Genomic DNA, 23,897 nt, shown 5'->3' with positions numbered 1-23,897 from the left:
TATCTAATGGCTTAGTTGATGCAGTCTTGGGACAAAGTTTGTACGGTTCCAAAAGGAAATCTCTAACTCCGCAGAATACACCGTAAAAATTGAAAAAATTATCTATATCTATAAATGAGGTATATTTTGCTTTCTCTTGGATATTGCATATTTACAAAAAAATCTAGCAGTGCTATTTATTAGGTGGCGACTGGCGAGCTATACTGAAATTATATTATCAGATTCTTCGACAAATCCTTTTGCCTAAATTTTGAATATTTTATTTTTGGATTCCCATAAATATATTTATTTTTAAATTAGTTAATTAATGATTAAAAAAAAAAAACTGGAAAAGGTTGCCTGAAAATATGCACGGCATATCCCGAGAGCCCGCTCCCAAATTCGGCATCAAATTTCAAACCGAGCCCCTGATAACCCGCCCTCATTAAAATTTCCAATTGGAATCCGCGCCTCCCAGCGAAGACGCCCCGTTTCTATTCCCCATCACCCCCCTCCACCTCACTCCAAGCGTAATACTAAAACCGTCGGCTCTCTCACAGTCGCTCCCTTTTCCCTAGGGTTTACGCGTTCTCTTCGATCTGATGGTTTCCGACACGCTTGAGGAGGAGAAGAAGACCTCCGAAGGCGGATCCCCTCCGGGGGAGGGGGAGGAGGAGGAGCCGGCGGCCGAAGGAGAGCAGAGCAAGGAAGGGAAGGAGAGGGAGAGGGAAGAGGCCGAGGATAAGCGGAAGCGGGGGAAGAAGAGGAACACGGGGGAGAAGGGCGGGGAAGAAGGGACGGAGAAGAAGGAGAGGAAGAGGCGGTCGGTGGCGAGGGAGCCCGCCACGCCGGTGGAGCGGCCATCGAGGGAGAGGAAGGCGGTGGAGAGGTACTCGGCCTTGTCTCCTCGGAGGGCTTCGGCCACGAAAGTTCTTTCAATCGAGCAGGTAATAGAGAGGCTATTCAGTGGTTGTTTTTCAGCTTGCTGTCCTGCCCGTTTGTAGTCTCTTCCTCTGGATCTTTAAAGCTAGGCTTTTTATTGAAGTAGTTAATTTTTTCCCCTTTAAATGATTTCAGGGTTCTGGAACAAAGCTCAAAGACATTCCAAATGGTACTCTACGCTCTTGATTTGTCTCTTGTTTCTTTGTTCATATGTATTTACTGTAATTGAATTTTTTGATTCATGGAAACAAGATGTACTTTAAATAGTACCAGTCTAACTAAGCCTGCCACGTAGTGGTCTAGTCTAGGGATAAATTATAGGTTTTGTATGATACTGCAAGAAGGGAAAAAGGATTGACCTTGTGGGAGGACAGAATCTGTGAGAAGAGAGAAAACAAGCAGAGGATGGTTGCTATAATGAAATGAAGGGAGCAAGTTGTGTGCCTGCACATGAGAGGAATAAATTACGTAAAAAAAGATTAAATTCATGGAGAAACAGTGTCAGAAGAGAAGATGAAAAGGGGAAAGAGAAGCAATACTGGAGTGGAAGGTTGTAGTGACATGGAGATTTACATGAGTAAATCAGGATTGTGTTGTTATACCACATCTTTTCATTGGAACATATGCGGGTAACTAAGTCATCCATCTTTCAAGTCTAGATTCTTCATAAACATATGCTTAGCATGGAAGAAAGTATTTATAGGATTTGTATACTGATAATTGATTTTAGTTTCTTTTAAAACTAAACTCAACTAAATTCAGATTTCTAGTCTGGGAAGGTAGTTCGACTGATCACCTGAAGTTAGGATTTCATGATTGTCAATTAAGTGGCACTGAAGGTGTGACAATGTTTTTAAATATTGGTGTTTATTATCCTGGAAAATTTTGCTATGAACAGGAGGCACTTTAAAGAGGGTCTGGAATCAGGACTATTCCTACTTAGGGTCCCTTTTGGTTCACAATAGATAAAAAGTTGGTCCAAGGGTTAGAGATCTGTAGGGTTGCAAGAGAGTTTTGGCATTAGATCTGATGATGCCTATCACTAAGTATGTTATAAAGACATGAATTCAAGAGAAAATTAGTGTGTTACTGGTCAGTCTGAGAATCATGGGATTGAGAATAAAGATTAGGTTAAGGAGATAAGATACTGTGGGCCATGTGCGGGTTTTAGTAGGGTCATTATGGACATTTGGATGGTCTTATAGCAGCTTGGTCATTTTGTTGATGCTGAAGAATGGGATGAAAAATGAAGAGAATTTGGGATCCGGGATCTAGGCCATGGCTTTGGGTGGAAATTCATCCTTGTTTCATGCTCCATTTATCCCTGCATCATAAAAGCTAGCCTTTGCCACTTATTGAGTTGAAGCAAGGGCCATTTTATACTAGTTTTCTAGTCCAATGTGAACCATTATCAGAAATGAAGAGATGTTTATTATAAGTACATTATCAAAGCTCCTTTGAAATCGTTCTAGCATTGCAAATAAAGCAAAAGGAATGCAAGGAAATCTCAATGACAAGGTGGAGATCCTTCGTAAAAGTTCTTATTCGTAAAAATACCCTCCCTGCCGGAGAACCTAATCCTGCCACCTTTTAGCATCTTTTTATAGAGCAAAATGTTTGATAATCTCTTATGAAGTTGTATAATTCATCTGTATTCTTAAAATCAGCATGCAATGGTTTCTTCTTTTATTTTAGAAAAAAAGATAGAGTTAGGTGATTTAGGATTATGCCTAGCTGATCTATAATTTTATCTCTTTTTCTTGCCCTCCAATTTGCATCAAATTTTTAAAGAATTATTGTGAGGCCTTGGTTGTATTACTGTTGGTGGGATACATGTTGTTTAGTTGATACAAGTGACCATGAAGCTTTGTTGTCAAAGGTGCTCTAGGTGCTTGCCCATATGCCTGGATGTGGCAAGGCACTGAAAACGTGCCTTGTATAGCCTATCTGAAGCCCCATTAAGGAGGCGATGGTTTGCAAGCGCTTGGGTTAACGTGAGAGGCATTCATGAAAGTGCCTCTCTAAAGTTGCATTTTGGTTGTTATGCTTTTTAATGGAAGTGCTTCTTTAATTTCATGTGAGGGTAATTTTTTTTCAATTAAATGTTAAATGTTAAAAAAAGATAAAAAGATGCCAACACCCTTTTATTTATTTGATTGGTTTTCAACTCTTATAAAGATGTGTTTGGCGAAAGAGGTGGAGATTCACAAGGTGAAATGAAGAGTTTAGCAATTTTAAAAACAGATCGGTTAGGATGGAAATTTTCCTTTTCTTAGTACCATTTTGTATGCCTCTCTCTCTTTCTCTTTGCTACTGTTATCTCTCTCTCTCTCTCTCTCTCTCTCTCTCTGAATGTTCTTGTTAACTGCGTACCTTTGTTAGTGTATGATTACGTTGATAATGTTTCTGATTTGTGGTGACCAAATTTTAGAACAATTATCATGTTAGATATTGAGTGATTTAGTTTGGTTTTGAAGTTTATATTTTTTACTGTCTGTTCTCTTATTTTTTCCTCTTCTTTTCAAATGCAAATACTTTTGATTTCTGTTTATTTATTGAATGTTTCATAAAGTAGCACCCTTTTTTCTTTTTAAGATAGTGTCTCTGGTGACTTAGGGTTGTAGTGCCTCGTTGTCACGGGTTTATCCGCAGGCATGTTGCAGGGGGTGCCGACGTGGGCATGGCACGGTGCTGTGAAGGTTTTGGCATGGCCAAAATTTGCAATGTTACTCGATCATTTGGATCTCTCTGGGTGAGATTTGGGGGGATGCCTTGCTGGGGTATTGAGGGAGTAATAGTTCGCCAAGGAACGGCATAGTCGTGGCATGATATCAAAAGGCTCGGGATGCGTGATATTTGGAATGGCAGTGGACTGCCAAGAATATGTGGATACTCGAGGATTCCTTTTGATTTGAGGGGTGCGGAGCTTTGGTCGCATACCTGACTCTCCCAGACCCATAGGAGACGGGTCCGCCATGGCATGATTGTGGGAAAATGGTGGTGCCATGCTTGGATGATCTCGTGTGAAGGCATTCGGGGCAATGTTGGTCGGACGAGTTGGCCACATTGTGCGGGGAGGGGATATCTTCGAGGTTTTATCCTTAAAGAATTTGTCCAGACTACTCTATGCATTCTTGATCTCTGTAGTGGAGCGAAGAGGTGATAGAGGCTTAGTCGGACAGGGGTGTGGCCTACCCAAACAGACAAGTCTCGTGAGCGTCGCAAGGTGATGTTTTGTGCGGATCCACAAGAATCAATCGGTCATGGAGAGCAAGCAGGGCTTAAGAAATATTGGTCGGAATATATGCTTTGGAGTTGGGCCAAGGATCAAGGATGGCCAAGAGGGTCATGTCGAGGAGAGGACAGCTTGATGCATGGATCAACCGATCGAAGATATTTACTTGATGGGCAGACTTGAATGTCAATATCGTGGCAGCGTACAATGTGTGAGCAGGCCGTGGACATAAGATGCTAGGCAGCATGGTCATGTATCCTCAGGATCGTGGCAATGTACAGTGATGGGCGAGCAGGTCGTGAACATTGTCGAGCGGTATAGCCAGGGATGGAAAGGCATATCGAGGGTGCAAGACCGAGATCGTGGCATATGAGCTTGTGGGGGAGCTTGGATAGCGAAATTCGGGAGGGCTCGGATGTGTTCGATAAATTATAGTTTCAAAGAGCTGCAGGGTGTATCAGCTTGGTAGTTTAGCTAAATAGCACTAGAGATGGGTTTGCCCGAGCCTCATGCATGGTAGTGGCGTTGCATGGTCTTGCTGTGTGGATTTGGTCTGTGTAGTACTGAAGTACAGTTTGGTAGGTTGCAGATCAGTGGTACAATGGTTATGTCATGGCACGAAGGTATGTCGAGGATCGAGACATCATGGATGTTCTGTACTTGGCTTAAGGGGTAAAACTTTAAAGTTGACACAGAAGTCCTGAGCTGCGGAGCATTCTTGAAAAGAGTCTATGTTATAGCACGGAGGTGCGTATGAGCATTGCAGTTGATCCGAGGGGTCGGATTGCTTGCGGGCATTTGAGAGTGTTGCCTGTGTTTAGTACAACAGTGTTGCTAGGCAGGGGCATAGAGGTGCATGTTTGGCTATGTGGTTGGACTGCTGCGTGCTTATTGGTATGTCCGACGAAAGGACTCAAGAGGGCTGGCCTTGTTGTGTGGCGTGCCGAGGTGCCGCACGGGTGTTTGGGTAAGAAAACACTCACTTCGTGACATTGTGGCACCTTTTTGGCTTTGACAACCTTGCCGGTGCTTGAAGTCAATTGTGTCTTTAGTTCTTCGAAGCAATTTAGATGCATAGTAATTGACTCACAGTATTCCTATTCCATTGGGTACATGAATGAAAGGCATCTTTGTTCTGATATTTGTTCTATGACTCTTTGCAAATCTATAATTTGATTTGATGTGATGATAACCAAATTAAATTCATATGTAAATGTTAAGTGAACTCCTTTTCCCCTACCATTCCTGTTCAATCTCCTAAGCTATCAGAGTTGATACGTTATAAGCTTTTGTTCCTTCTTTCAAAAAATGTATACTCAGCTGTTAGATTGGAGGAAAGGATTCCTAAGAGATCTGCACATGTATAACTTAAAGATTCTTTTGGGTGATAAAGATGGTTCAGTCATTCTTAAGGAATTGGCTGTTATCAGTCATTTCAAAAGCTTTGTAGTGGAGGATTTGACTGAAAATAAATCATAAAGCATTTGAGTGAAATCTGCATAATGGAGCAAACATGGTAAGAGGACACTTGGGCTGGCAATAGTCTTGCTGGTAGCCTATAGTTAGATGGCCATGGAATTCTTTTCCTTTTTTATTTGAATCGATGATTGCCTTCTTGCCTTTTCATTTTGTAACTTGTGTTATCTTAGTATCATAATTGCTGTTTTGCTAATTGATGTGTATGGGGCAAATCTTTGTTAACATTTTTGGAAATTTGTCGTCACCTTTTATAACATATTATCCTTTACTTCTAGTATTTTAAATTTCATGTGGCGTGTTGCCATCCTTCCCAGCAACCGAAATAGTGAAATGAAAGGAAAAGAAACAAAGTATTTGTGCATACACGCACAGACAACATGCAAAGTTATGAGGGGGAGGGAAGGAATGTAAAGGCATAAAGTTTTAAGCAATCATTATTTTATATGCATGGGATGAGGAAATAAAAGCACAAGGACAACTGTAATGCACTGATGAATAATAACCAAAATAACATATAGCTTAACTAAAAAAATTATAATTGCCTTTTCTACTAGTAGTTGATTCCTGGGTAAATTCTCTGATCTTCATGTCATTAGCCTTCTTGCACTCTAATTAGATTTCTTTTATAATGACATTCTCCAATGTTTCTTTTGTTGTTATTATTCTTATTTAAAAATTCCCCTGCTTCGGTGCTAGCGGATACCACAATAATCTACCTAGTCAAGCATGTTTTTTTTTTAAAATATATGATGATGGCTCTGTGGTTTCAGACTTTCAATGAACTGTCTATTGATAATCTAAACACTGTTGCTGGAGCATGTTTGTTAATTTCCTAACATGACATGTTAGAAGATCTTTTGACTTTAACTGATGAACATTTTTACCCTGCATGTTCAGACAATTTGAGATAATTCTATTACATACTAGCCTTGGTTGATTTTGGTTATATGCGTATAAGGGTTACCTGTATTTTGTCAAAGAAGATAAAAAAAGTGGACTTTATTTCTCTTATCTCTGCTTTAAGAAGCTGTGACTAATGTAGAATGAGGATTCAAAGTTGGAGAGCCGAATGAAAGATAAAGTAACTGAACAATGAAAAGTTCATTATTTTAATTTTTAGGTAACCGTCTTTCTAGTACTTATCACTTATCAATATTACTCTAAAGCTCCAGAGCTTTCACAGGAAAATTTTGCTTTACTATTCCTGCAATATTTGTTTGCTGAAGACTTCATAGTGTTTTTAGGATAGGATGGCTGTAGAGTATTTTGGGTGAAATCTTTTGTTCTTTTCTCTCTAATTTTTCTTTTGCCACTTGATGGACGTAGACAATCTAAGTCATGCCTTAGTTCTAAGTCACGTGGGCATCTTTTATTTTTACAATGGTTTTTCTTCTAAAATTCTCTTCTTTTTTATAAATATTTAGAGGTCTATTTGGATGAAACTAATGCTGGTGCCATCCATGCTGGCTTGACGAATGTGATGGTAAAGCTTTGGCACTTTTTGACCTATTGTTTTGTAAAATGAAATATGACAGTCTTCTTTATTTGTTTCATGGTGGTACAGTTAGCATGGTGCATGCAATATCAAATATTGTTTTGTTTCAGGGCAATTATTTCATTATCACTATTGCATATGATCTTATTCAGCTACTTTTGAACTGCCAAATTCTCAACTAATCCTACTAAGTGTTGCAGTGCTTTTCAAGCTGTCAAAAAGAAAGACAGATGAGAATCTTCAAATTCTTCACACAATACTCTTTGGAAGGAAATCAAATGTAATCTCCCTTTTAGCTTTTCATTAAGTGCTTGCGCAAGCAGTGATTATGTAGTTTGATGCTTATTGCTGTTACTGCTCATTTTTTTCCAGGTACATTATCTGAAGAGAAACATTTTTCAATTCTCTGGTTTTGTTTGGGCTGACAATGAGGTAACGCAATACATCGAATTCAATGATCTTCATTTCATTAAGGGTGGTATCATTATGCTGATCAACACCAGGCACTATTACGGTTTGTGGTATTCTCCGAACTACAATAATGGGAAGGATGCCAACATACATAAATGTGTGCGTGTATGCATATGTGTGAGTGGGCATGTGCACATACTGTAGTGTGTTGGATAAATAGTAGTTGTCAAGATGAATCACATTGCACTATTTGATGTTTAATATATCAGCCCAGGCATCACATTGTAAAGCCACAACGGATATGTTTCTTGCATGAGTTGTCAATATAAAAAGGAATCAATAAAATAAGAAAATATCAAATGGATTATACTAATACATCTCACATTAGGCTTATACATAAAACATATTTTTTAATGATCTTTCCATTAAAATGTGGATCCTTTGCATCAATGCCATATTTCTTGTTTATAATATCAGGAGGGTTTATAAAAGATTGTCAATAGGGTGGCAAAGATCTGATAATGTGCATCGAAACAAAATGTCAGAATTATCTTCAGTGAGATTTGGATGGCAATCATCTAGTGTTGTTTTTTTAGGCTCTTTGTAAGCTTATTGGTGTGTTTATTAACATTCATCACCAAGTACATCCATAAAAGACCTTGACTTGTCTAACTTTATTGCTGATAAAAGACAAATGCCAACATGCCAAGATATCAAGTCTTCTCAGTTGCAGATGTCAGTCTGTTGTGCTTATTAAAGTGAACATGTCTGTACAGACTCCAGTTCTTTTGGAAACAAAAAGATCACTGTCGGGGGGTTTAACCAACATGCTGATGCTTACAATACTGATGCTATTACCATTTTTAAATTTACAATGACCTATTACCACTCTACTTTCCAGAGATCTTACCATATGACTCCTTGTATATTATTATGTTTGGGAATAAAGGCTTTCAAAAGATTTGCCCCTCATAGATGTTTCTGTGAACATGACAAAGTGATTTTTTTTACTCTGGCTTTTGAACATTTAACAACTTTATACTATAATATTGAGCATTGACTGTTGGAGACTGTGCCATGCAACTAAGTGAGCTGTTGCTTTTGTCTTACTTGGCAAACAGCACTTTGCCAACACATGGAAGAAATAGAAGCGTCTATGGGCATATTCTTTTATCATGGTCAAATATAGTGGACACTGTCAACAATAGTATGTAAATAGGTAATTGAAATTCTCTCATAATATTCCGTGCTTATGCACTCTGTATTTTTTGTTGCCTTCCAGCTGCTGCTTCGGTATAACATGTATGTTTTTGGATCACCATTGAAATCAACAACGTGATTTGACTGGTTTATTTCAATCATGTCTAAGCCATACTTAGCAGAAAAGCAAAATCCTGAACATTGGTGAAAAATTCTTTTTACAAAATCTTGAACATTGGTGAAAAATATATAAACTTTTGGTGATACAGTACAAAACTTCTGGTGGTTCAAAGATTCTCAGGATCACCTATCCATTAATCCTCTTTTCATCGTACAAAAATTTCTTCAATATTAGCAGGTGAACGTAAGTTCCTTTGTAGCCACCTTCAAGTTTATTGCGCACATCTGTTGTTAAAATATCAGAATTATGCCTTCCATAATGAGACCCACTGTGTTGATTATAAGAGTTGTGTTTCTCTGGATTCACTTCCTGTACCATTTTGGGAAATATGTTCTGCTGAATAAGGTGTAAGTACTATACTCTTTTGAACTCGAATTGCTTCAGGAAAAATTGGGTTATTTAATACATGGTGATGGGGTTTATCATTGGCTGCTGTTAATCAACCTCAAAGCATTTGCTCTTCTTCTTCTTCTTCTTCCTCTTCCTCTTCCTCTTCCTGTTTAGGACTAGGGATAATGAATGAACAATATTAGAAGTGAACTAAATTGCTGGTATAAATATCAGGAAATAACGTTCTTATCATGTTATAAGATCTGTCCAGTTGATTGATCCATCTGTTCTGAGGGATTTCTCAAGTGCCTGTCTGTAATTTCATGTTTAATTTCCTTCCTAATGAATTGTTGGTGAAGGTGCTGGCTATTGAACCAACCTGTTCTGAGGTTTTGAGATCTGTTCTTTTCTATGGTTATGTTGCAGCTTGTCAACCCAAAAAATGTCTTGCCAAGAGTATGGCAAGTTTTGACCTCATAATTTAGTGTCTGCATCATATGTGATTTTCATTGAAACTATGATTCCTTAAGCTCTTTTAAAATACAACTTTGCATCTGCCAACTTCCCACCTCATGCATGTTGCTCTAGTTTCTCAACAAGGACCCTTAGAATTGTTTCTTCTCTAGGTTGAAACTATGCCCAAAACTTCAAAAATAAAACTGACACATTTTGGTATTGGGCAGAACTGATCCTAAAGTGGGGCAAGTTTTGGAATTTTGGCTGAAACTAACTTGTGCAAGTATTTAATGTGTATATATGAGCAGCTTATACTAATAATTTGTTTATATCTATAGATGCGAGTAGCATATTCTATAGATTAACTTAGATTTTACAAGTTTTTAGTAGATTTGGAAGCATTGCTTAATTTTTCAATGAGATTGAAAAAATCTTTTTGGCTATTCCTGAACTTTTAATTCATAGCATTTAGATTTTCATATGCTATGTTTCCATGAAATAGTGAAATGATGTATTTGAATCTAAATGTGATTTTTAACATTTGGTTTCAAGTGGTTCTAATGATTCCTGTGTGAAACCATTAAAACAATGCATTCAAAACTTTACTTTTAATGATGTTCAATGTATTATCTTGACATACTAAAATTTTGCTTGTACTATGATTTTCCCCATAATTTTAATTGGCATTTTAGACGATTGGTATATTTTCTAACTAAATATTTTGGTACCACCTATATTGCAGAAACTGAACTCATTGTCTGAACAAAATTTTGTTTCAAACTTTGCTTTAAGTACTAACATCTCCAAGCTTCTCTTTTTGTTTTATTGTTAACGCTGGTTTGCTTTCTATCTGCCTTATTCACAGACTACATGGAATTAGATTGTTATAATTGTTGTTCATATGTTGACTATTTAACTATGCTAATGTGCAGTTTGAGCAGAACATGTGAATGTGATTCCTTGATAGACTTGATCTCTCCTCTATGGATAACCAAATGAAACACCAATCCATTTTTGGATTAGTCACTTTGGATCATAACATGATGAAGTAATGGTGCAAACCAAACTTATGCACATCAGAGACTTAGTAGAATTCATTTTTCAGCTGAACATGTACCCATGTGGTATTGTGGGGACTTAGCTACTTGAGTCAGTAACTTAGTATGTGGGTGGATGGGTGCATGAGTGGTGAAGCTGACATTGCACAAAATGTAATAAAGTAAATTCACTATACCTATTCTTTAACTGAAACATGTAAAAATTAAGTGTTTATTTCTTTACTTGTCTTTTTCAGCATTTGCTGAGATGGTTAAATTGTCATCTGATATTCTCAAATGCTCAAGTGCTGACTCTAGTTGTAAAGATTGTAATCTAATGTGTGCAGCGTTTCTTTCATTTGGCTGTTGGTTTAATTTTAAAGATACACTCTCTGATGTACTATATAGCATCATGCAATGAGTTTATTCTTTGTTTTTTGTTAAATGAAATATCACTTTACTTGAAAGTCTTTTTGTAACTCAAACCATGTGGCGTAATATCTCTTTTCTTCATCATCGTCGTCATTGTTGTTGTCGATGTTGTCATCCTCCTTTTTCTATTTTTCTACTTGTATATTTCATCCTTCCAGCTACTTCTAGAGTCGGCAATGAGTAATTCCTTATAACTAGGCAATGCATTCTGGTTAGACATATAGAGTAATCTTATTTTCAAATTCACTGTTATTTGCAAATTTTCTGACCATGCAAATTGTCTAGTAGACTATTTAGTTGTTAAGGACTATGTAGTGATTGGTTAATTAACTTGATGGAAATCTTCCCAAGAAAATGATGCTTGATTTATGGTGGAAGTATTGCTATAGGGTGTGGGTGAAAGATTCCCCAGTAGATATGGTACCTAGGAAGACGATTTCAACTATTAGTGGAGTCCCTCAAAACACATAGCCTTGCAGATTGATGCTGTCTTGTTGTCTGTAGTTATGTAATGAAAGGTTCATAACTGTATTACCTTTTGCAATGAATTTGTACCTTCCATTTCTCTGTACCTGTGCACTCAATGAGAATGAAGGATACAAGGGGTATGTCTTTATAACAGTGGCTAGCACATTCATTGGTTCCTAACTCCTATGAATTGGCATTTTAGTGATTTTGGAAGGCTTCTTGCAGAAGGGCTCATCTGCTTCTTGATTATAAGAGAAATATTGTGATGGATGGATTAGGGAAGCTTTCTTTGCTGGAGGAAAGCTCCCTTGCTGATTGAACGCTGGGAACTACATCTTGACATTTTATTTTTTTTAAAATGGGGAATGTTTGACTAGGTTAGGTGGTTCATCTACTCTCTCCTCTTGGAATGATAGGAGGCAAGAGTGCTAGTCTGCTTCTTCTTGATCCAAAAGAAGGAAATGGTGATGGATGGAAACAGGCGCTTTATGTACTGGAGGCACCCTCCATGCCACTAAGGCTAAGACCATGGCTTGAGACTTTTTTTGTATTCTACTTTATTTCTTGAAAGGGAGGGTTCAGTGAGGTCTGAGGTAAGTTTGTTCATCTCCTTTATCTTCCTTTGGATTGATGGGAGGAGCCAGTGCTAATCTGCTTGTTCACAAATGAAGTAAATGGTAGAGGAATGGAAAAGAGAAGCATGCAGTTTTGGATGAAAATCCCAGTGCTAGTGGATTGAGGGCTAATAACTACAGATTAGCACTTTTTTCTTTCTGTTCTTTATTTTTGCAAGGGCGGTGCTGGACGAGTTATGAGTTGGTTCATCTTGTTTCTTGCCTTGTGGAATGATTTAAATGGAGAGTGATGGGACTGCCACCCCCTGCTCTTCTAGATCTATTAAATTTAAGGACAAAAAGGGATGATCATATAGGTAGGAGATTTTACTTTTGGCTATACCTTAAAAACAACAAATTTTCATTTGCTGAACTTTTGAAATCTTGTGGTGGCTTCAGAAGGAATAATATCACTATAAGTTTGAGAACCCTCTCAACAAGATATGTAAGCAATTATTTTCAGGGTTATTAGTATTCTGTTACGTAGAACTCTATCGAGTTGGGGCATATGAACAAGTGCCTATTAGATGATGAATTGTTGTCTCTGTACTTGGTATCTTTAATGTCTAGCAGATCTAAACCAACATTTTCCTTGTTGGTCTGCACATTTTATATTGTTAAGGAAGCTCAATTATTTGGTATCTTAGGACTATTAAGTTACAGATAACTTGTAGTAGTATGTAGATACCAATATGAGGCATTGTCATATTTAAGTTTTAGTTTTATAATTTTTTTTTTCAAAAAAATCCCTGGAAATTCTTATTATAAGAAATCTTAACACTGTAGTTGGAATGTGTTTGACACTTCTGCACCAATATTCTCAGTGATATTAGTAATAGTAGAATATGACTATCATTTAATAGCTAGATTGAAAATATACATATTCAATATTTTAATTGAATATAGCTGATTAAACTTTATCAGGAAAGTTGTTATAACTGAAAAGGTCAGGCAACTCAATTTAATTTATAATTGGAGAAGCTTGTTGGTTAAGGTACAATTTCCCCCCATTACAGGTAAAACAACGGACAAGAATTAAGGAAAAGCTAGATAAGTGTAACAAGGAGAAGTTGCTTGATTTCTGTGAGCTACTTGATCTTCACATTCTGAAAGCCACTACAAAGAAGGTTAGTCATAATTGTTGTCTTTAAAACCTCTCTTTTATATTTGAGAACTTTGTCATAATTGTTGTGTTTAACACAAGCTAATTTACCATTCAGGAAGAAATCTCAGCAAAGTTATTGGAATTCTTGGAATCACCTTATGTTACTAGAGATGTTGTACTTGCTGAGAAAGAGGTTTTGTGCTTCTACTATCACTAAAATGCCTTAGTTGGGATCTGTGTGAGTTTGATTATTAAGTGTCAACCTTTTCGTGTGATATAGTTTACTTGATTGCAGAAAGGTAAAAAACGCAAGAGAAGGACCAAAGGAATTCGTCAGACATCTGGAGAAGCATCTTCAGATAGAGAGGCTAAGGTATAACAGAATAAAGATTGATAATTTTTCTAGCCTCTTAATTTATTCTACTTTGCAAATGGCATTTTGAGTTTTGACAATATTATTTGCACATCGGGCATAATATCTGCGATTGGTTTGACGAAGGCATAAGCTTCAGGCAATTTGGTGAAGAAAAAAACTACTTGAAGAAAGACAATTAAGAGGAATGCAGATTAAACTAAAGATATTAAGCATAAGAAATTTTGTTCCGGTAAATTAGATAATTTTATTTTGATTGAATTATTTTTGAAAGGGAAAAATAAGAAAGGCAAGTTGAGAAGTCCTTGTTCTTCAAACTCTCCCAAATAAAAATCCTGTTTCTATTCTCAAATAAGCATGCAAGGAATTCTACTTTCATGCACATCTTAACAGAATTGCATGTAGCATGAATGATTTTCTTTGTTTTGATATCTGAATGTGTTGAAGCCTAGCAACAATATATCCCCAATGTATGCATTGGGATTGACAAATAACCAATACTTTGGTTAGCAGATATCTCAATAACTTGATCTAGAATATGCTGAAGTAAGGACTGTGCTGCACTGTTCTGTACTTACGTTTCAAATAAGATATCAAGCAAATCCCTTTATATAAGTTAAGTTCCCAGTAACTCTGACTCATGATTCACTAAGCATACGATGATGATAAAAAAAATAATAATAAAGCTTAGTGTTTCCATTTTTTTTCTTTAAATCTTCTATTCTATGTGTTAAAAAGTCAAAAAGTTTTAGTTTTTTTGGCATAATCTAAGAAAGATTATCTTTCTTTGAATTTTTACCCGCTGTGCCACTATGTGTTTTTTCAATTTTGAAAGGCACTTGTTGCTGTTTTGATGATGTTGATGTCATGGGCACTGCTGTAATAGATTTTGATTAAATTCACTACCATGTTGAACTTCTTATCACCAAGTAAACAACATTAGGAAAAAGGGGAAAATTTGTTTTAGTTATCTTTTATCACAAGAACTGTGCAAGTAATAACCTTAAATCAATATGAGGCCATGCAAATGCAAGTTGTTATTAGATTTGCATATCAACAACATAGAAAGCAGTAGGAAATAAAATAATTTCATAAATTTATTTGTGAATATTTATCTTTGTAATTTGTACATGCATGTTTCTCAAAAAATTAGATCTAATATGGAATGAAAATAGTCAATCTAGAGTTTGCAACTACTGCCATGATAGACAATTGTTGCCTTTTAATGGCACTTATTCCCTTCTAATTTGTTTCAGAAGTAGCATATCTTTTATCATTTGATCTCTATTTTAAATATTCCATTGTTAACATTTTGCATGCTAAACTATTTTAGATGCTTGTCTGTCAGCAGATGCACCCATTTTTTATTTCTATGGGCTGGTTTCGAGTTTGTAGTCTATTGGTGGGGTTGTGCCATATGAACTTTTACACCAACCCCTCTATCCGTGGAAGAAGGGAAAAACATGATGTGATTGGATGTTGGTAAAATTCATCTATATGTGAAAAGCAGTTTTAATTAGTGAAGATGAAATATATTTGTTGCAAATTTGCTTTGTTCATTATTTGTTTTCTAAGAGGTCTTTTTGATATTTATGTGCATGCTATTAGAACATCCAATGAGGAAATATATTTCTTTATCACATACAACGAACGTCACGGACCATGTCTTGCTGATTTTGTGGGTAAATATAAAATCCTCTGAACTTTTCATCTTGGAGATTCTGCAGATTAAAGGATCTGTTACTTTGCACACTGAATATGTGTGGAAGGCAACGTTCTTCATGGAGCATGCATGTGTCTACATGATGCCTTTATGGTTATAATGTATCTATTAGTCTATATATTGGTTTATGCGTGCATGTGGATGTATATGGTTGTAGTCAAACCCTGGTGGTGTAAGAGTTGTTGGACCTGTTAAAATTAATATTTTTGTGCTATATGTTAAGTAAGAAAGAACAACAGTTGATTCATGAAAGAGCTTCCTCTTCCCTTCATGAGGGACCAACACTTCATGCCCAATATCTTTACCTCTTCCTCCCTACCTTCCACTACTATCAACTTTCTTTTCCAATACCAGTAGCATCACCAAGTAGTCTCTCTCTATGCCCCATCATTACCTGCAATGCCAATAAACTTCTCCTAGTTGTTGAGTGCCACCATAAGTCTCACATATCATATTCTTTTTTTTTTAATTCCCTCCTCGCAAGCCAGTGATGTCTATACCTGTTGTTTTGATAAGCCTATATTCTTTTTCTTGTTGCTTGAGGTTTGCTTGATTTCATTAACCATACATCTGTTAGTGTAAGCCATTCTTCTGCTAGGGATTTTGCAACCTAATATCTGTTTGGTTCATTATTTTTGCATCTGTTTAGCTAAGTGCTCATTCTTTTACTAGATCTTTTGATTATTGGATAGCATGCACTTAATGGGCCTCTAGTTGAAATGCTACTTTGCACGGAGGAATATAGCGCTGGTTGGCAGCAATGGGGAACTCCAATCATTGTTTTAACTTGTGGATAAAATAGTGATTTGGAAGCTAGTGTTTCATTTGAAATTTAGGGAAGCTTATCGTTGAAAATGTTGCTTCTGTTGGCCCAAGCTTTGAAGAGTGTTACTCGAATACATAGGATTGTGGTTTATGGTGTCAGGTGGAGTAGTGTTACATGTTATGGAGTATGGGCTATTAGTATATGTGTTTATGCATGTTTCCAAGTACATGCAAGAGGATAGGAGAGGGAAGATCTCTCTTTTGAATTTTTTTGACTCATATTAGTAATTGGTTCTAACTAATATTATAACACTATTAGATTCTATTGCAAATCCATTACATGCTCTCCAATTGTAATGAATTCTAGCAATTATGCCTTTAATTGGGAATCCAAACCCAAGTTATTTTGTGTGTAAAAGATAGCTGAGGATGTCCCGTGCTTGGACAACTTTTTGAGCACCCCTTAGAGAGTGTAGACCTTCATTTGTATTTAGGACATGCAAGCTCATCTTTATGGTTGATTGAAGGGGACAAACATTATATAGCATTCTAGATATGTTGATATTGAGTATCATTGTCTTTGTGCTTGCGTCTTTTGGTTTGTAAGCAAGGATTTACTTCTCGGTAAAATGGGATACTGTTGGCACTATGTCATTCTGATGTGAAGTTAGCATCTTAGACACTTCTATAACAGGTGGGGATTCTTGCTTGTCCTAGCAGAATCTGTTGGGACGAGTTAGTCTGTTCGGTTGGCATTAAGCATGAACCAACTGGGTTGCTTGATTTTGAAATGTGTGTGAGAGAGAGATTACTCTCTTTGGCATCCTAGTATTGGATGCCTGACTGTCCCAAGAGTTGGGATGATAGCATCCTGCTACCATCTCAACTTGGGACAAAAACAATACTAGGCTCTGTATTGGTATTTTAAATTGTGTCTGTAAGTATGAAGATTAGCTTAAGTGGCTTTTAATCATGGTTTTGCATCCCAAGTAGGCTATCTTAGCTGTTCTTGTGAGAAAACATGAATTGGGATGGGGGCAGGATTCTGAAACCCATCCTTGCTAGGAAAGAATAGGAAAGGGAAAGGAAAGAAAAGGAGGAAAGGGAAGGAAGGAAGAAAAAGGAAGGAACAAGAAAAATAAAGGAAGAATGGAAAGAAGAAGAAAAAGGAAAATAAGGAAGATAGAAGAAAAAGAAAGGATAGACCTTGTGCTCCATTTCTTCTGGTACAAGGTCGACATGATAGGTGGTTCATTAAAAATGTTTAAACCCAGTTTTAGGAGGGACTTCAAATTGTTATAAGATGGTAACTAGAGTTGTTAATAGGAAAAGGCTGGTGAGGACTACCATTGCCTTCCACTTTGGTGAAGATAAGGATAGTTGTGTATGACATGCACAGGCAAGATGCACTGTGGTGCTGACAAATGAGAATTTGGGATATTTTATGTTGAAGTGCTTTGAATGGCTTAGATTTGAAAGGAAATGAATTGACAAACTAACAAGACCATGCCAAAGCTTATGCTGTGAAGTTAATTTTAGCATTTAAGTTTAACAAATTGGCGAGGGTAAAGTGAAGGCTCCTGTTCAAGGTCATAGAAGCATGGAGGAGACTTTCTACAAGGGAATGGAAATAATACAGGTTTGGACACTAAAAAATCAGGATGCATTTGTCAAAAGCCCTTAATCAGTATTGTCAAATGTGTGCCTAAGGTGTAAAGTGTGCCTGCCCTTGGGTGCCACCCTCGTGCCCCTGCGCCCCCCCCCCCCCTCTTCAGATAATATGAGTTCACTTAGGCACTTAAACAGCATGCCTTTTATGCACATCATAGAAAAGCCTGGGCGCAATAAGAAAGCACACCTTGTCCATTTTAATTGCAGTCATCCATCAATTATGATTCTTTGTCCATCAGAATTTGAAGACAGCAAGTTTCAGCCTCCTTTGGTTGTTGCTTCTGCCCCTGTTCTTCCTTCTTCCTCTTCTTGTTCTAAATCTGGATTTTAATGCTTTCTATGTTTTTATTTGTGTCAATAAAATGTAAATCATTGTTAAATATGTCTTATGTGATGTGTTCGTTATTATATTATATTATATAGTTATTTATTTATTTATATTTTTGCATCTTAATTTGTCAAGTTATGTGCATCCCTTTGCTCCTTGCGCCTAGGCTCCAAGAAACCTTCGCACAATGGTGTGCCTTGAGCCTTTAATAATTTTCATCTTAGTAGATATGAAAACTCCCCAGTGATTATGACTTCAGATCAAGCTACATTGGCTGCGTGGCAGTTTTGTTCAAGTTTTCAAAGGTGGCTGCAATATGCAGGCAATCAACGTATTGCATGGTGCTTAATCCAATTGTGGCCACTTAGGTTGGTACCTACACCGTTCATAATTAATGAATATCTAAAAAAGTAAACAAGATTACAAAATAGATAAATATTGGAAAAATAAAACAGACTGATAAAAGTTCAGGAACTCTAAGAATAGTTAGAGGGAAGGTTGATGAGAGGTGGAGAGCTGCATTCGTGGGGCTTGGGCCAATGCAGTCCATTTATGCACAGAACATGCGGTCCATCCATGTATAGGGGCAATGTAGACCATATGTTTTGTGACCAAGTGGGTACATGCACATGCTGTCAAGTAAATCATTTTGCAAAGCTTTTCCTTTATTCACTCTCAAAAGGGGTGAGAGTTATAAAATGGGTGGAAATTAAGTGAAATGAAGGGGTGCTCTAAGTTCTTGTTTATAGAAAAATGTTTTTGTTTCTCATCTTGGAGTCTTCATGCATAGGGACTAAAGCACTGCATGATTTACCTGTATTGGTGATGTGCTAGCACCGTACAGTACCACAGGATGTGCCATGCTGTCCATTCGACAGCATTATGGGTCCATTCTGGTCTGTAGTGGTGTGCACTGTACACCAAATGTGCTTCAATCCTTGTGTTCTAGGTATCTCAATCTCATCTGCAGTGCTTTATATTGGTTCTCTTCATGGATCATGGCATAGAGCAATAATTAGATTTTGTATTTCAAAGCCTTGTATTTTACTGCATTATAGGGGAAATGGTAGAATGGGGATAATGTTTGTATGGAACAAGACATATAGCTTATGCTATAATAGATGAACCGGAGAATGATTCTATGACAAGGTTTTGAGATGACCCAAAATCCAAACCATATTCTAACTGTAGTTACAATAACAAATTGGCTTTGGCACCCTCGGGTTGTTTGACTATAGATCAGTAATAACAATACTAGATTCTAATACCAGTGACTTGTGATGTTTGCCTGTTTAATTAACATAAAATCTACACTTTAAGAAACACGGACTGATATTCTATAAATGTGGAGTTGTTCATACTATGTTGTTACTACGTTGTCTGAATCCTGCGTTTACATGCACAAATTGTCTGAAAACTAAAGATTATCATTCCTTTTTTTTTTTTAATTATTAATTTTTTTTTAATTTTAATTTTTTTAATTTTTTATAAACAATCTGTTGTATCTGCTGCTGTCCATTATTCTCAGGATGTAGCATTGTTTAATTGTTATTTCTATGATTGTGGAATGATGTTTTCAGTTATAACATCTCCTTCTAGGTTCATTATTTAGAAAGCTTGCAACTAATTTCTGTGCATTTTGTTATAAATTCCAATTTTTTGATGCAAGTTGCTAGATGCATTTTCTTGCGATTGTCATTCTCAAAGATTTAGACACATAGATGTCTAAAATTACCAATGACTGAGAACAATGCTGGTATGTTTATATGTGGATATGAATTTTAAAAGTCTAAAATTACCTAGTGAGAACAACACTGCTATATTAATTTATGGATGTGAATTGTAAAATTTGAAGAGGTCCTGTATAGATCTGCACTGGCATATCACATTATTTTAACGTCAATGTATTCACTGATGCTTCTGTTCATTCATCTGTTATTCTATATTTGATCTGTCAGCTTTCAAAAGCTAGTTTTGTTGTCATACTCAATAGCCTAGCAATACAATTTTTATATTTTATTCCTTTCTTCCATGATACCAACCACCTGATGGACAAAGAAAATGCCTTTTCCGATGCTCAGAAACAAAGAAAGAGTCACAAACAATCAGCTAAATCTGAGAAAGAAGATGAAGATGAGGGTGGTTCTACAGATGTGAAAGATGAATCCTCTGATGATGAAGATCAGGTGGATTCTGAGGAAGATAGAGAACATGCAAAAAGGGAACAAGATGGTGAGGAAGATGAACCAGAGGAGGCTGTGTCAACCAAGAAAAAATCTGGCGAGAAGCAGATAAAAATGGGTAAAGGGGGCAAGATGATAGAAAAAGTTTCACCTTTTAAAAAAGGTTCTCGCAGAAATTCTGATAAAACTCCTTCAAAATCAGTTTCTAGGATTGAAGATGAAGCAGCTGTAGAAAACAAAAAGGGTTCCAAGGAGTCAACAAACAGGGGTTCAAAGGCCTCGACAAAGGAAAAATCTGCAACCACTAAAAGGAATTCTGTTGCTAAGAGCACCCCAGAATCTTCTCTAGGTAAAAGTACTAAAGATTATAATGAATCTAGCCCACCATCGGCCACTAAATCCAAAAAAGAAAATAAAAAGAAAGGTCAGAGCCAGGAGGTACCTGCAACTGAGGATAAGGCAAGCAAGAAAGAAGCTGCTAAGTCACAGCCCAAAGTTCATGCCAAAAAACAAGGTATTACATACTGATTCATGCATATTATAGTAAAATATTCTACTTGTTTGTCCTATTTGTGTTAATTTATCTAAACTTTGATGGTTACAAAGAGCTACCAACTTACCACAATGCATAAAATTCCAGTCTTGTCATTGTTTAATACTGCAACATGAACCTATTTCATAAATTCTCCTTGATAGAAAGTTGGATAACATGTTGTTTGTTGTTTGATTTAAAGTTGCACTAACTGTTTCCAATAATTACATCTGATGTTATTTGAATAAAATTCTGGCATGATTTATTTTTAGAATGACAGCCTATTGCTAACTGAGATTGCAGTACCTGCTTCCCCTTGGTATTGGGCAACTTTTAGCAGACATTTAAATGCTGACTCCTACTTTTTTACTTAGAGAAAAATATTTTCAGACTCTGTACCAAATATAAGGGTCATTTCGTTGAATTTCAGCAGTCAGAATGCTTAAGCCAGGCTGCATGCTGACTCAGGTGGCAGCAAGATTATTGGTGATGGCTTTTAGTGGGTGTGTGAAGCTTGAAGCTATACAATTAAGCTTAGCTCAAGTCAATGACTTTTTTATTTATGATGTTTTGTCTTAATTACTGTTCAGCCCTAAGTCTCTCATCTATATGGGTATTGTGTGCAACCATGTTCCTCTTCTTGAGATTTTTTTTTTTTTAATTGAATCATGAAATCAGGAAAGGCCAAGGCTGAGGATAACTGGGGGCCCAGCACAGAGGAATTGCATGCTGTGGTCAGGGATATATTGAAAGAAGTGGACTTCAATACTGTGAGTAGCTTTTAGGTTAACATGTCTTACTCTCTGGTAATCTTGATTTTATCCATGGATATCTAACAAGATTCTGAATGCAGGCAACTTTGGCTGATATTCTCAAGCAATTAGGTATGTTATAACTGACCCTTTTTGCAGCGGTAACATTTTGAGGGGTCAACATTCAGTATGTCATTTGTTACCAAAATCTTGATGGTAGCAACACCATTATAAGAATTTTTTATCCTGCGATTTAATCATCTGCAGGTTCTCACTTTAATAAGGACCTGATGGATAGAAAGACGGAGGTAAAGCGTATCATTGAAGATGTCATAAATAGTATGTCTGATGATGAAGATGGCGAGGAAGATGAAGATGGTGCAGGGGATGCTGAGGAAGAAGATGCAAAGGAAGAATCAGGTGGAGATGAAGATAAGTAGCTTACTTAGACGGTTCGGTACTTCAGTAAGTTAGCAGGCCCCACTGCGGTGCGTGCATAGGTTGCACCATACAGCCAAATGCTTGCTCCTGTTGTGGAAGTTGTGAGGACCTGTGGAGGATGATTTATGTAGGGTTGCTTCAACGATTTCATATGGAGGAATACCTCCCTGACTGCTGTATAAGATGCTAGTAGCCTTTAGTTTATGTAGTTCAATGTACATTAGTCTCCTTTTTTTTCTAGGTAATTTTCGTTTAGGTGGTTAGTCTCTACTGTAATATGCAATGATCATAATGTAGCTGTGTTTTTCCCGCTAATCTGTTAGTTTGAGATATAATAAAGACCTCTTTGATGCAGTGTTTTTTTCTTCTTTTTATTATTATTTTTCATGTTCACAACCTGCACATTTCCCCCTTCTGTAACCTCATCTGTCTTCTTTCCAATGCACTTATGCTTCATAAATGATGTTCTGTTATTTGATCCCACAAAACAGTATACGCAGGTTATTCATCATAACTGTCTTGTCCGGAAAAGGACAATTTCTCAAGGAAATTAACTCAGAAAAAAAATCTGAAATTCTTGTGCGTATGATTTATGTCTCGGATTGTCTTATGGATATTGAAAAATGTAGATGATTTTAGCTCTGCAAGAATGAATCGCGTGGGGATTCAGTGTGATTTGTTCTCGAGGGCCCATCATTGGCTGGGGATGTGTTGTAGAATAAACAATTCTGTTGCTTAATCTTTCTGTGTGGCTAAGTGATTGGCTACATGAAGGATTGAACACTGGCATTGCTGCGTTTCTTCTAGATGAGGCTGATTTAACTATGGTTGATGAGAATATCTACAACTTTGATGCCATTATGATGCGTTTTAGGTTTTAGTCTGCTGGCACTGGTTTGAAAATTTTTGTTTTGTTGGGTGAGTATATGACAAGATATGACTTCTACAGATTTCCTGTATTATTGCTAGTCTAAGGTTGTGATTGATCAGCAATGGTTGAAAAAGTTTGATTTGATGACGTGGACAACCAAATAATAAGAGAATCTAGTAATCCTGATTATTGAAGTGGAGAAATTTAATTTTAGAAATTTTTTTCTTTTTGCATTTTTTAAAGCTTAGCTTTAGAATAACCAAGAGGTCTGTGTAAACATTAGCGATATGTAAACAAATGTCTTAGTTCTTGTAACATTATCCATATATATTTTGAGAATTTTGTAATAAAGGTTTAAATCTGAGAAACATGGGATTTTTTTAATAGATCATGATGGGCTATTTTCATAATAGTTTTTTTTGCTTGTATAATATTATGATTTTCTAATATTTTTATTTAATTCTAATAGTAACTATAATTCCAGTAAGTAATTTTCACACCAAATTCTTTTTTTCAATATTATTGTTTTTAAAATATTCCTATACTTCTAGTAGAATCTACATATCTTCTTGTAAATATAAGAATAATGTGGACTTTCTTCAATTTATTATAGTTACAAAAATACTTTCTTTCAAAACTTAGACTCGTTTTAGTTAAATAATTCAACATCTCTTTCCGTCATACTCGTTCTTGTGCTCATCGGATATGTTGCCCTAAGTTTCTATTTGCGTGAAAGTTGCTGCAAGATACCTTATTACTAGAAGTTTCAGGCCTTAATCTGTTGAGCCTTAAGGCGATTTTAATAGGTTGAACTGGAGTATTAGGTAAGTTATGTGCTGCTTTTCTCATTCAATTGGTTGTGTTGGCCTCAACTCTGACCACTGCAAGGTGAAA

At 36.6% G+C, this 23,897-nt stretch overlaps 1 protein-coding gene across 2 annotated transcripts; it reads left to right on the top strand.

Annotated features, from left to right (window-relative positions):
- The first annotated feature begins 429 nt into the window (after nt 1-429).
- LOC105048973 (DEK domain-containing chromatin-associated protein 1) lies at nt 430-22,486 on the top strand. Of its 2 annotated transcripts, XM_010928491.4 has the most exons (12): nt 430-926; nt 1,057-1,090; nt 7,331-7,410; nt 7,503-7,562; nt 13,276-13,386; nt 13,480-13,557; nt 13,660-13,737; nt 20,306-20,525; nt 20,610-20,921; nt 21,618-21,709; nt 21,793-21,823; nt 21,959-22,447. In XM_010928491.4, exons 1-12 carry the CDS (start codon nt 582-584, stop codon nt 22,129-22,131), a joined length of 1,614 nt encoding a protein of 537 aa, XP_010926793.1. In that variant the 5' UTR covers nt 430-581; the 3' UTR covers nt 22,132-22,447. The 2 variants fall into 2 exon arrangements, with proteins under 2 accessions (XP_010926793.1, XP_010926792.1); XM_010928490.4 differs by having other exon boundaries at nt 20,306-20,921; nt 21,959-22,486.
- Nucleotides 22,487-23,897: the final 1,411 nt, after the last annotated feature.

Source organism: Elaeis guineensis, chromosome 7 (genome assembly GCF_000442705.2).
Source record: "Elaeis guineensis isolate ETL-2024a chromosome 7, EG11, whole genome shotgun sequence".
NCBI lineage: Eukaryota > Viridiplantae > Streptophyta > Magnoliopsida > Arecales > Arecaceae > Elaeis > Elaeis guineensis.
Note: the sequence above shows the minus strand (reverse complement) of the source record. Positions and strands in the feature narration are given on the sequence as shown.

Excerpts from the sequence above, each read along its gene's own strand:
- LOC105048973 (XM_010928490.4), top strand. The coding sequence starts at position 582 with ATGGTTTCCGACACGCTTGAGGAGGAGAAGAAGACCTCCGAAGGCGGA. Across the intron at positions 927-1,056 it reads AAGTTCTTTCAATCGAGCAG|GGTTCTGGAACAAAGCTCAA; the intron begins GTAATAGAGAGG and ends AAATGATTTCAG. Across the intron at positions 1,091-7,330 it reads GCTCAAAGACATTCCAAATG|TGCTTTTCAAGCTGTCAAAA; the intron begins GTACTCTACGCT and ends TAAGTGTTGCAG.